This window comes from Pectinophora gossypiella, chromosome 23 (genome assembly GCF_024362695.1).
Source record: "Pectinophora gossypiella chromosome 23, ilPecGoss1.1, whole genome shotgun sequence".
NCBI lineage: Eukaryota > Metazoa > Arthropoda > Insecta > Lepidoptera > Gelechiidae > Pectinophora > Pectinophora gossypiella.
The window spans coordinates 5,595,994-5,609,084 of NC_065426.1; the positions used below are offsets into that span (position 1 = coordinate 5,595,994).

General features: G+C 38.0%; 2 protein-coding genes across 4 annotated transcripts in view; one reads left to right on the forward strand and one right to left on the reverse strand.

Moving 5' to 3' along the window:
- LOC126377594 (exosome complex component RRP41) lies at window positions 1-4,648 on the reverse strand. Its single transcript, XM_050025408.1, has 6 exons — window positions 4,395-4,648; window positions 4,210-4,282; window positions 2,280-2,416; window positions 1,164-1,368; window positions 438-532; window positions 1-90 (listed from the first exon to the last, which is right to left on the reverse strand). The coding sequence occupies exons 1-6, from the start codon at window positions 4,563-4,565 to the stop codon at window positions 19-21; spliced, it is 753 nt and encodes a 250-aa protein (XP_049881365.1). The 5' UTR covers window positions 4,566-4,648; the 3' UTR covers window positions 1-18.
- Window positions 2,501-13,091, forward strand: part of LOC126377526 (transcriptional repressor p66-alpha) — a 27,634-nt gene continuing 17,043 nt past the window's right edge. For 2 of the 3 annotated variants that reach the window (XM_050025310.1, XM_050025312.1), the window contains exons 1-5: window positions 5,043-5,138; window positions 5,471-5,515; window positions 5,808-5,889; window positions 10,944-11,070; window positions 12,345-12,487. In XM_050025310.1, the coding sequence (XP_049881267.1) occupies window positions 5,478-5,515; window positions 5,808-5,889; window positions 10,944-11,070; window positions 12,345-12,487 (390 nt within the window). In that variant the 5' untranslated portion in view covers window positions 5,043-5,138; window positions 5,471-5,477. Of the gene's footprint in view, window positions 2,823-3,229; window positions 3,395-5,042; window positions 5,139-5,470; window positions 5,516-5,807; window positions 5,890-10,943; window positions 11,071-12,344; window positions 12,488-13,091 lie in introns of those variants that run through there. The other variant, XM_050025311.1, reaches the window with a different exon arrangement.

The window sequence follows — 13,091 nt, forward strand, 5'->3', positions numbered from 1 at the left end:
TTTAAACAACTTTATATTTCATATCGTTATAACATCTTGTTTAGTCCACCCCTCAGCTAGATGTTCTTTGACTGCCTTATCTAATATAACCTGAAAGAAAAATAATATTGTTAAAATTTTCTGATTACTTGTGGTCAAGGAATATACCCTACTCTTAACTACTGATACTCTTTAGATTTTCCGCAGATGGCATTAAGTACTTGGCCGGACAAATGGGGAGCGCTGAAGGCTCTCACCCGGTACAACGTCTAAGACAACAGGCCTGAGGGTGCCCAGTTGCGCCCGAACCTCTGCTCAGGGCGTCGTTTGAGAGGAAAAATATTTTATAGAATTAATCGACCCTAGCGGGTCGATAGCGATAAGCGCTGATTGAGGGAAATCGTCGACTATGCCGGCGGGGTCGGTATCGGTGTCTACCCACCCCATTGGGTACTTACATTGATATCTCTACAGCCCTGCAGAGCTCTGTTGAGCACTAGGTCAAAGTAATCCATGTGCAGTCTATGCGACATTTCCAGAAGCGCTATGCTCCCTAGAACAAAAATATATTTACATTTAAGACTGCTAATAAACCAGTTTGTTTCATCACAGGAGTCTGGCGGGTCAATAACCCTGACATCAAGGTCGTCAACCTTACAACCACACAGTTCATCACATCCAAAGGTGATTGCCCTAATAGAGATTATGCGGGCGTCGTCTGTGGAAAACAAAAGAGCTTTTGCTTTGCAGTGGAACACACAGTTTTGTAATCCGTCGCTATGGTTATAGGGCCCTGTGCCGAGGTTTCTCTCGCCGGATGAGAGGTTCGACAAAATATATAAAGTTGACGCTTCGATTCAGTGTGTGTATTCAACGATTAATGGATGTGGAGAAAGCAAGAGAAGTGTGTTAGGATCGAAGCAAATGGAATTCCATAGTCTCTGCTTACCTAGGTGGGAAATAGGCGTGAGTTTATGTATGTATGTTTAATGAATTTCCTAGTCATCATCATCTCCCTAGCATTATCCCGATTTTCCCATATCCCCAGTTAACATCTGAATAATAAGGTCTCAATGGAACCCACTAGAGACCAAGCCCCAGCTGCCGGCTCTCCATACCCCACGTCCGCCAGTGGGGTAGGCTGGCTAGGCTATGCTGAATATAGAGTGTGACACAAAACTCACCAGTAGAGGGCAGCGTGGCAGCAGTGAGCACTACTCCCCCCGCGGCCTCCTCCACGTGCCCCACGTCCACCAGCGGGGCGGGCTGGCCGGCGCGCCACGCCATACTAGCGGAGCATGCGCACACGTAGGCGCGAAGCGGGATGCCCGCGTCGACGAGGGCGAGAGTCGCCGCGTTCACGCTTGCGCAATACGCGCCTCCATCCGCCTGGTGGTTAAAAACTTAAGTTTAAAAGCGGTCAGTCCTCCCGAATTATATCGAGGGCTTCGACCAAAGGCTGTAATACTTTTATCCACTGTCTATTATTGGTCGAAACCACCAATAATTCGCGCCGCGCGCCGTGTGCGGAGCCTGCTGAGCTGTGTAATATTTATTCTTCTTCTATCGTGTGGGTTGTGAGGTGGATTACCAACCTCATCAACCCTGGTGTCAGGGTTATTATTGAGCCGCCAAAGGCCCCTGACATGACTCGTGTAACGACTACGCACTTACAACAGTAAGTAGTAACAGGGAACAACGGCAATCAGGTGTACAGCATGTAATGTCCTAACCAAACCAGGGATCACAAAGTGACTTTTGTTATATGTCCCCACCGGGATTCGAACCCAGGACCTCCGGATCGTGAACCCAACGCTCAACCACTGGACCACGGAGGTCGTTATTGTTTATTGAAGAACCATAAAAATGCTTCTTTTCAATCGTGTGGGTTGTGATGTGGATTACTAACCTCGGCAACCCTAGTATCAGGGTTATAATTGAGACGCCAAACACCGCTAACGCCTACATAATTGATATAATAGCCGGAACCGACTGCATAACGTTCCCTCTGAAGCACGAATTATCTTATTTTCGGACAATCGGGTGATCAGTCTGCAACTAGAAAAAAATTATTTGTGTGATATGTCTCCACCGGGATTCGAACCCGGGACCTCCGGATCGTATACCCAATACTCAACCACTGGACCACCACGGCGGCGGCGCGGCGGTTATATGTGTAAATCCATTCTATCACCACAGTAAATATTATTACTATCAAAGACTTCAGTATTTCATTAAAGCTTTCTAGCGAGCAGACTCTATTTAAAATCTAATTCTTCTTAATCTTATAACTACTTCACCTGCAAAACCTCGACGTAGATATCGATCTGACTGCGCGGGTAGAGTTCGGTCTTAATGCCAGCTGTGAGCGCCTGTCGCAAGTGCATAGACATCTCCTGAGACTTGCGATCACCGCGGGGGCGGTTTTTTCTTTCACCTGAAATGTAATTACATTACATAACATCACGCCTTTATCCCCATTATGTCGATCGATAATACGGTTGCTGTTTTGAGTACATTGTACCGATGGCGGGCTCGCGCTGTGAAGTTGCGCGCAAGTGGCGCCATCACGTGAGCAGAGTCGACAAGGTAGCGGATGCAGTTCGAATTAGTCTTTTGAGACGCGACCGTCGTGGTGAACACACGTCTCCAACGTGAACAGGCGCGCTTAATTATTATGAACTGTGTAACGTTATTAGGCAACTTTATAGTGATCTCTCGTGATACTAAACACGGCTACACATCCCAATTCTTCTCCGGGATGGGATAGAATACCTCTTTCGTTAGAATTGGACCTGTGAGAGGTGATGGCGTTAAGAATTTGAAATCTGTTTTTTATTACGGTGAGTTATTTTCATGCTGTTACTTATTGTTGATGATCGTGATGCACCAGTAATGTTATTTTGCTGTCCAGAGAAGAAGAAAAGAAACCAGAGAAGTGCTACTACACTAAATTAACTGTGAAAATAATTTTGCGATAGCTCGATGAAGTGTGGGTAGTTAGTTCACTTGCGATGGATGTACCTCTGGCTACCCCAATTGTTGCGTGAAAAACAAAAAACAAAGCTAGACGATAGCACTGCAATTATTTCTCTATAGTTTAACGACGAAATTAATACTTTAATCTATATCCAGTTAGAATACATTAACCTGTGTCCATTTTTTTACGACATATTTAATAGAGGGTAGATTGTCTTCTATTCTTTTGTGATTGAAAGAAAGTTATGCGAATGTTATAATGTGGCTACAGATGCATTGCATACGGCGATGCGAATGGCGCAGGATGAGGAGCAGCCGTAAAGTGGTGGCATCATCATGGTATCATCGTGGCAGCACGTGGTAATCCAGCCGCAGCACTGCCGAAGACCTGAACCATCTTGTCCAATGGTTCTTTCATCGGATCTTATAAACCTTGGTGAGTCGATCTGTTTTACCTCATTCGAAAGATATCAGGTTTTCATACGACAAAATGTGGGCAGTGGAAAATATGTAACGGGAATGATTTCCAGTAAATGTGAGTTTTAAGTGAAATAGTTTCAGTTCTGATAGATTTTCGCAGCAAAATGTTTATGACAGGGTTCCCGAATTCTGAACTGAACTTTATTTTGTTTATTGGGACATGAAGTGTTGGGGTTTAGAATGGTGGTATTCGATGGATAGTACCTACGTAATTTAAATATTTTATCGATATTCTACCCTCATATTTCCAGAATATGACATTTTAGAACAGGGGTCTTTTTATAATGTTTTGTTCATAAGTACCCTCAATTGATTTGATATGCATACTTACCTACTTGGGTAGTTCTTCAAATACCAGTGGTCAATCTTATTACGCAAAAATATTAACTTTGGTATTTGTGCAAATAATCAGTTAAAACTTAAGTATATTGTCAATAGTTTCTAGGATATTTTTGCATTCACAGTAATGAGAATGACTTGCGGTGCTTGAAGAACTATCCACTTACGTATCAATTAGCAGCTATTAGATACCCTTTTTCACTTTGTAATCTTGAAATGGTTTAAGAGAATTTAGAAAATTATTATATGTATCAAATTAAATTATTATGTGTGTATTTTATATGTATTGGACGACGGATATCTGACATAGTGCATGAACTATACAAATAGTTCTTAGACCACTTGGGATCCATCATTTGACTATAGTGCAGAGGTGTGTATTATCAAGGTCACAAATTAACCAATAAATAATTTACCAATGATTTAATTTACCTGTGGAAAACGTAGCCATGCTATACTGACAGTTAACTACAACTCCTTCTGTTGAACTTTTGGATTTGGCAGCCTAGAAATTGAGAAATGAGTGTTGAGTAAATTCTATATCACATTATAAATGGATAATTAATGATTTACAAAAAGTACAAATATGATTAGTAGGTATACTGAGCCGCTTTTACCTGGTGAGGTCCGTATACTGCAGCTAAAACTTTAGTGTTTCCTTGTTCCAAATAAGCGCTCCCATCTGGTTGTGTAAAGACGCCTAGTTTACACCTGATACGACGCAGTTCGTTTGGTCTACGCCCGTCTAATCGGAGCCCCTGGCTCGATAATAACTCTGGTCCCGGCATCTTACAAATGCAATTTGAATATTCCTAAAAATCACAATACAACCCAATCAAAACATAACCTCCAAGTATTATGTGATTGATATATTTCCTGATCGGTCATTTCAGAAAGTCAGATAAAGAAGCATATAGTATTTTTGTGTATCTTTTGTCCTTGTTATTTAAACCAGTTCAGCTTATATTTTGTGAAGTTTGATAGTTATACATACACAGCCACCACTGTTAAAATATTTAATTAAAGTGTGCTTTAATAAATAATAAATTTGATTTCATAGTTGTAAAATTATTGTTAATAATAACGTTAATTATTGCCAGATAAAATTTGCTTTTTGTTTTATTTATAACAAAAAGCAAATTTTATCTGGCAATAATTAACGTTATTATTAACAATAATTTTACAACTATGAACTTAATTCTAAAAATCGATCGACTTGCTAACAGCGCACCGGTACATCACTTTATTATTTAGTCTGTGGAGTAGAAAAAGAAAAGAAATAATCGACGTCGCACGCTTGGTGAAGTGAAGAGTTTGTTTGATTTAGGATAAAAATATACGAACCAAACCCAATGAAATAGGTAAATACAATATTTTAAACAGATAGTTTAAATTTTTACGTTGTGGGAGTCATTTTTTATTTGGCCGGCAATCATTTGTTTTGTTGTTGACGAAATGACCATTGGAGTTAGGAGGCTTGTCTCTTCCCGGCCGTGTGTTGTCCAAAATTATCTGATCTAAATAAATATTTGTAATAATTATCGCTTTATGCTAATTAGTTAAACCGTTAGTGGGTTAAGTTACACGTAATTTTGATAAGATGCTCACGTGCAGGTGTCATTGTGATGTGAATGTGAATAAGTTTCGTAAATTGGTTTTTGGCAAATTGATTGATTGACGCGTTGTTATACAGGACAACAATGGACGTCGACGACTCCGCTGTGGATCTCAGCGTCAGGTAATGTTCATTACAACTTTTTATCACATTACAAATGTATTTATTTACTTCCTTAAATCTTAAAAATCTCCTTTGCATATGGTGTTAATCTAACATGCTAGCTGGAGATAGGTATTTAGGCAATTATGAATTTCTGTTGGACATATGTTTCACCAACTTATGTATCTATTTACAAACAAAATTACAATATTATAACTTTAAAGTGTATACAATATTTTAGGAAGAAATTATTTTATATAGTTTTCGCATTCTATACAATATAAATTGAATATTCCAATTTAACATTTTCCAGGTCTTTACCTCCGGAGTTGAGTGAGCTCCGAGCATTGACTGCCAGCGGGCTGACTATAACACCAGCACAACCACCTCCACCGGTAAGTCCACATTCCAATTCCATCTACCAGGGTGACTATGCCCACCTCATAGGATTTCTCAATAATGCCCTGTGATAGGATTTATTGAAAACCTCACTAAAATATTAATAAAATAAACACTAAAGGTATTATCTCAGCATAAACAACAATAATATTTGTGTAGGTAATATAGTATTTCTCTAGGTAAAGAAGAAGAAATATATTTACTTGTTATTTCATAGAGAAGTTATCCTTATGCTACATTATTGGTTATGTTTACTATGAATATATTTATAGTTAAACAATTTAAGGAAATAACTTCAAAATTATTCATGTGGGTGATAGTAAACTAGTATTGAATTCATATTTTGTGATTAGTGTTGCATACCCTAAGGATTACAATAAGTTTGCAGATTACAGTCTGTAAAAAAAGTTGTTTCTATAAATGAAATGAAAAAGAGGGGTAATATAATTTTAGTTTAAATTAACAAATGAATTTAAAGTAATATTGTCAATCTTTTGTTTTGCTTACAAATGGATAGATTGATAGAGTAAGTATGGTATTTTGTTAATTGAAGTAGATAAGAAACCTAATGACAATTTGAGTAGACTTTCTTGCATTTTTTATTATGATTAAAGAGTGTTTTTATGGAACATATAGGGCATTAATACTTTATAGTAGGGTTTGTAAAGGTTCAGGGTACGCTACTGTTACTATACGGGTATAGAATGATGGTACAGATTTTCTGGACCAATAAAAAATTGGTACTATAATTTCATACCGGTAAGAAGTGTTACAGGTACCTCAACCACTTTCAAGCCCTGACCTAAAGTGGTGGCTGTATGCAAGTTATCTTTTGATATGTTACAGTCCCATCCAGTAGGAATTATTGGCGTGAATTTATGTATGTGGGTTTAGAAAGATAATACCCTATCTTGTTTGACCATAGAAAAACTAAGTGTTAAAAATCTTTACTTTGTAAGAAGGTGAATTAATTCTTGTGATTTGTTACTAGACCAAAGCTTAAAACTGGGTATGAATTTTTCTTACATTTTTGGTCACCATAGTGGGTACCAATAGCGAGTTTATGTCTGGGTGTAACAAAGTAACTTAGATGTCCTCTCGTTAGAGCACGCCTATACGTTCTTCAACATCCTCCAGCCTGGGAGCATTCTGGTGATAATTCTGGTACATTAACATCCTTATATGTTGACATACATTTGTTGCCTCATAGTGAAAACCTTGTAATCACTTTTTTGATAAATCACATTAGGTCATGATTTTCATCAACAAAACCTCGAAACAGCCATGTTACATTCTTTTTAAATTCTTTTTTCATTCCAGGTAAAGGTACTGAGACTATTTTTTTGGTTACATATTTAAATGTCTAAAATTAAAAACCTAACATTTAATTAGCTATGTTTCATATACTTAAAGTCTAAGGACCAAATTTTTAAATACCTAACCTAACCAACTAATAAGTTCTTATCATGGGTGTAGGTGTTGTGTTATGTATAAAGGGTATTTAGATTTTAGGTATTTTAATCTTAGGTGATTTGATGTTAGATTTTATAACTTTAGACATTTGAATACGTAACCTTTTTTTACATGGATAGAAACTAGTGTCGGCAGGTTAACAGAAATCACATTAGAATGTTATTTTCAAAAAGTCGCTTACTAAGTTTTTACTATAAGACGAAAATATTTGAATTTACCGCGCGACGCGTAGTTCCACGTCCCACTATGGATCGAAAAATGGCTTTCATAGACATAGGGATTTCAAATTTTAAGTGGCCGTTTTTTTGCTGGATGTAGCTTCTATTACCTATTTAGGAAAATGATTCTGTGCAAAAGCGGACGAATTATATATTTTTTACGAAAAAATTATATGGAGCTACTATGAAAAATCCAATTATCTCGAAAACGGCGAAAAAAACCGTAATATCCTGACAGATGGTTATCGTACTAATTATTTATGATTTTTTGACATAACTCATATAACGGTTTGAGATGCCGAATTTTTTTTTTAAATTTGCAAAATAAAATATATTTATTTTTTGATTAGAAACTGTTTATTTCAAGTAACACAGTATTTAACAACATTGTAAAACATAATGGCATCACGCCTGTATTCCTGATGGAGTAGGCAGAGGTTTTAAGTATACCCAAGCTTCGGCAGCTATGTTTGAGGTAGACATTTGTCAACACATTACAAGTCATCTAATGGCCACGCAACCAAACTTTGAATATGCTTAAAATACAGTATAACAATTGTATTCCCTTCTCGTTAGAAGACTCATTAGTCTGAGTAAGTAATTACATAATTACAACGATTTACATTTTCTAATGATTCTGAATAGGTGATGATTTGCAATCTAATGAGCCTAACCTAAAAAATGTTATTTTTAATATTTTGTTAAATATTTAGTATTATATACAGAACATTAAAAAGCATTAGTGGAGGTTTATTTTATTTATTGGTAATTTAAATAAAAGAGAAGATGAATAATCATAATCATAATAATATTTTAACCATGTTCAAAGTTTGCTTTCGTGGCCGTTAGATGACTTGTTATGTGTTGACAAATATCTACCTCAAACATAGCTGTCGAAGCTTGGGTATACTTAAACCTGTGCCTACTCCATCAGGAATACAGGCGTGATGCCATCATGTATTATAATGTTGTTAAATACCTGTGTTACTTGAAAGAAACCGATTCTAATAAAAAAATAAATATTTTTTATTTTGCAATAAAAAAAAATTGCATCTCAAACCATTATGAGTTATGTCAAAAAATCATAAATAATTAGTACGCAGGATATTACGGTTTTTTTATCGTTTTCGAGATAATCGAATTTTTCATAGTAGCTCCATACAATTTTTTCAAAAAAAAAATATAATTCATCCGCATTTGCACAGCATCAACTCTGGTATCATTTTCCTATATAGTAATAGGTAATAGAAGCCATATCCAGAAAAAAACCGTCACTTAAAATATGAAATCTCTGTCTATGAAAGCCATTTTTCGATCCATAGTGCGTCCCCGCGTATCACGCAGCGTCTCCTTCCCTCAGCGCTCCCCATTTGTCCGGCCAAGTAGTTAATGTCATTTGTGGCAAAACTCTAAAAATACTCGTGTTAGTCTGAAACTAGCTTTCTGCCCACGACTTTGCATCAGATATATAACACCTCAATTTCAGCCCTGTAAAATGATGTCAAAAAAACATAAACGGATAGTCCATAATACAATGCATCTTTGACACAGTTCTGATCAGCTGAAATTCAATGGAAGGATGTTTTGCATGCCAACCTGTTTCAAGTCTCAGTTATGTATGTTAGTGAAAGATCGTTATTTGTTTTTGTGATTTATGTAAGCGATCAGTTTAGGTATATTTTTCTTACTATGAGGTTTCTATGCTGTGTTGGATTATATGTATGTGTCGTGGCCAGATCATAGAATTGATCATTTCATGATGTGCTCGATCATTTCATGAAATGGTCATATTTCATGAAATAGAATATCATTCGTTGGCCACATCATAATGTAGTTTGGCCAGATCAATGAACACAAAACGTTTAACGATATGAGCAACTAAATGCATGATTACTTCATGATATGGCCAAATGTTGGCAATCATATCGTAAAATTAGTAACATTATCCACCGATAGTGGCGCTGGTGTCGATTATATTTAAAACTTGATTGTTATTATAATCGAGGAATCAATGTTATTGTTAAATTTTCCATATCGAATAGGTACATAATTTTGAACCTCGGAAATTATTCGACCATTCGCATTTTTATTAGACCACATAGCATGGACACCGCCTACATTAACGATATGGCCAAACGTTGATTAATATATCATTAAACATTGATGTTTCAACGATATGGTCAACTTAAGTTGGCCATTTCATGAAATGGTCAACCACATCATGAAATGATCAATTCTAAGACCTTACACGACTTTGCTTCAACACAGCTCCCACCCAACACCTGATACCTGATACTTATTATATCCTTTAGGATTTTATATTAAAAGCGGCCGTAAGTTGTCTTCAGGGAGGCTGCCTAGCATATACCTACAAGACATTCCATACTTGTTACTCCCAGAACATGAACCGCTACTCGCCTTCCATCGCAATCCATTACTGTGCACAGATCTCTCAACAACCGGAGAAGGCATGGAGTATCACCACTTCATTGCGGGTTCGTAGAGGTTTCTGTGATTGTAGTTACATGCGGTTGATTGTTTTAATTGCCCAAAGGCGAGTTCACTGAGGCATACCCTGTCTCCTAATTCGAGCTTAGAGAGAAATCTGAGAGTACTAACACTTTCATTGCAAATGTTAAATAAACACCATAAAGCAAAACGATACGAGATTATAATATACTGTTCAATAAACTTGTTTTTGTCTTCCTTTTAAGACATGGTTTCTTTAAAATTTTCTTATCTCTGAACGTAGTATAAACCTCTATCGCGTCGAGTCGATAGTTCGTATTATTAGACAGATATACTTATTTACCTTATTAGTTTTCCTATCTTACCTTCCCCGCGGAATGATACACGCTATCTACGTAAACGCGACATTTAACCTGTTTCAAAGTGTACAAAACGCAGGCTAAAAGATAAACTAGCTTTATAATTACAGTCTGTGTCATCATAAAGTCCGCGGCCGCGGCGCTATTCTCGCAGATTCTGCACAGAATTATTATGACCTTTTAATAAGTTACATTTAAATCCGTCGACTTCTTTCGTGGCGCGAATTATTATTTTAAATCTAATTTATCTTTAGACTTTATTTTGTAATAAGGTTGGCAATGGTGCTGATTTCAGTACACACCATCTAATTTTATTTTAAGCTATAACTGTTATTTTTCGGAGGATAAGAAAATGACGGATATAACTTAAATTAAAATTAAGAGGTGTCTGCAGGAATCTGGGCCATTGTTTGTCGACGTAGTCGGCATAAGGTGCGTTTTTTGATGGAAGCCATCGGTATTAGTCGCGTTTACATATGTAGACAGTGTGTACCGCAATGATGTCGGTAGTACATGCATTGTGTGTGGCAGGGCTCGTCAGGCAAGCGCGTGCTGCGTCCGCGCGGCGAGGCCCGCAGCTACGCGGAGAGCCCCGACATCGTGCTGCTGCCCGCTGCGCCGCCGCACCGCAAGCCCGCTGCGCCCGCGCCCTTCTCTGGTAACTATTCTAGTATTATTCTAGTGTTTAGATTATATTTAAAAAAAGTTTTCATCTCTAGCTCCTCCGTGCTTCGGAAGGCATGTTAAGCCGTTGGTCCCGGTTGCATTAGCAGTCGTTAATAACCATCAATCCCCACTGGGCCCGCGTGATGGTTTAAGGCCCGATCTCCCTATCCATCCATAGGGAAGGCCCGTGCCCCAGCAGTGGTGACGTTAATGGGCTGGTTTAGTCGATAAATGCCATATTCTGGAAATGACACACTAGTCTTAAAACGACAAATTCTATAAATGACAAAATCTGAAAACGCCACATTCTATTAATGACTTATTCTGCAAAAGACAGATTCTGGAAATGTCATATTCTATTATTGACAAATTCTACAAATGACACATTAACGTGAAATGTAGGTTCATGCGGATATGGTGCTAAATAACAAGTCATTCAATACTTAAAATATTATTATTTCTTGTTTTGTGATTTAATATCTAAAGATTTTTGACAATTAAAAAAAGAATTACTACATTCTGTTTACATAAACAGCCTATATGTATACGTCCCACTGCTGGGCACAGGCCTCCCCTCAATCAACCGGAGGGGGTATGGAGCATACTCCACCACGCTGCTCCAATGCGGGTTGGTGGAGGTGTTTTTTACGGCTAATAGCCGGGACCAACGGCTTAACGTGCCCTCCGAAGCACGGAATCATCTTACTTTTTCGGGTGATTCAAGCCTGAAAAGTCCTTACCAAACAAAGGACAGTCTCACAAAGTGATTTCGACAATGTCCCCATCAGGAATCGAACCCGGACCTCCAGATCGTGAGCCTAACGCTCTAACCACTAGACCACGGAGGCTGTCTAATTTTGTTTATTTTTCTGATTTATTTTTGTAAAATTTAAGTTATAGTGATTAAACAAGAAATAATAATATTTTAAGTATTGAATGACTTGTTATTTAGCACCATATCAGCATGAACCTACATTTCACGTTAATGTGGCATTTGTAGAATTTGTCAATAATAGAATATGACATTTCCAGAATCTGTCTTTTGCAGAATAAGTCATTAATAGAATGTGGCGTTTTCAGATTTTGTCATTTATAGAATTAGTCGTTTTAAGACTAGTGTGTCATTTCCAGAATATGGCATTTATCGACTAAACCAGCTGGCGAGGAGTGGGTAGACTATACACCTCTGGCTACCCCTTCGGGGATACAGGCGTGATGCTATGCTATGTTTGTTGTATTCTCTAACACCAAGCTCTCCCCCCGCAGACGTGAGCAGCAAGTTGAACTCTGGCTCGGTGAACGTGTCGATCACTCCGAGCGCTGCGCCGGAGTCCCCGCGCGAGCCGCGGGACGACGATGACTCTGATGAGGATGAGAATGACCCGCCGCTGCCCGTTGCTCCACACCGGGTACGTAGCACATTAGGGATATAAGGGAAAGTCTAGTTGAGCATCGTGCATCCCAATTTTCACAGGGTCCGCTTACCTAGCTTAAAGAATTGACAGGTCCGGCTTTTTATAAAAGCAACTGCTTGTCTTGAATGTGGTGATAGCAAGGGATGTATGTCAGCATCGAAGCAAATTGAATTTCATAGTCTCTGCTTGCTGAAATAGGCGTGAGTTTATGTATGTATGTAACTCTTGTCTGACCTTCCTAACCTGATTTTACGGGTCCGGTTCTTTGCCCTGTCTGACTTCCCAAGTACTTCCAACCAGCTCTACAGGTTGGATCATAGTGTGTATATCATCGTAAGGTTCATGATATCCATCTTACGACTTCGTATCAACAGTGACTGCAAGTTCTTTGATTACTTGTGGCTCTACCCAACCGACTAGGGATTACGGGCGTGAATTTGTGTACGGTCACGAGTACTAATATGTATACACTTTGAAACCATGTCACATTAACTTTTTTGATAAATTAACTCGTAAGTCTCATTAAATGTCAAATATGATAGTGCGACAGGGTTCTAAAGTGGGTACATGATATTGCTCATGACTGTATGTATTCTAA

Bases quoted from the DNA above. Each gene is read 5' to 3' on its own strand.
- LOC126377594 (XM_050025408.1), bottom strand. From the start codon at position 4,565: ATGCCGGGACCAGAGTTATTATCGAGCCAGGGGCTCCGATTAGACGGG. The intron at 4,283-4,394 runs GTAAAAGCGGCT...CTCAATTTCTAG, and splicing joins CAGTATACGGACCTCACCAG to GCTGCCAAATCCAAAAGTTC. The intron at 533-1,163 runs GTGAGTTTTGTG...TTTTTGTTCTAG, and splicing joins TGCCACGCTGCCCTCTACTG to GGAGCATAGCGCTTCTGGAA.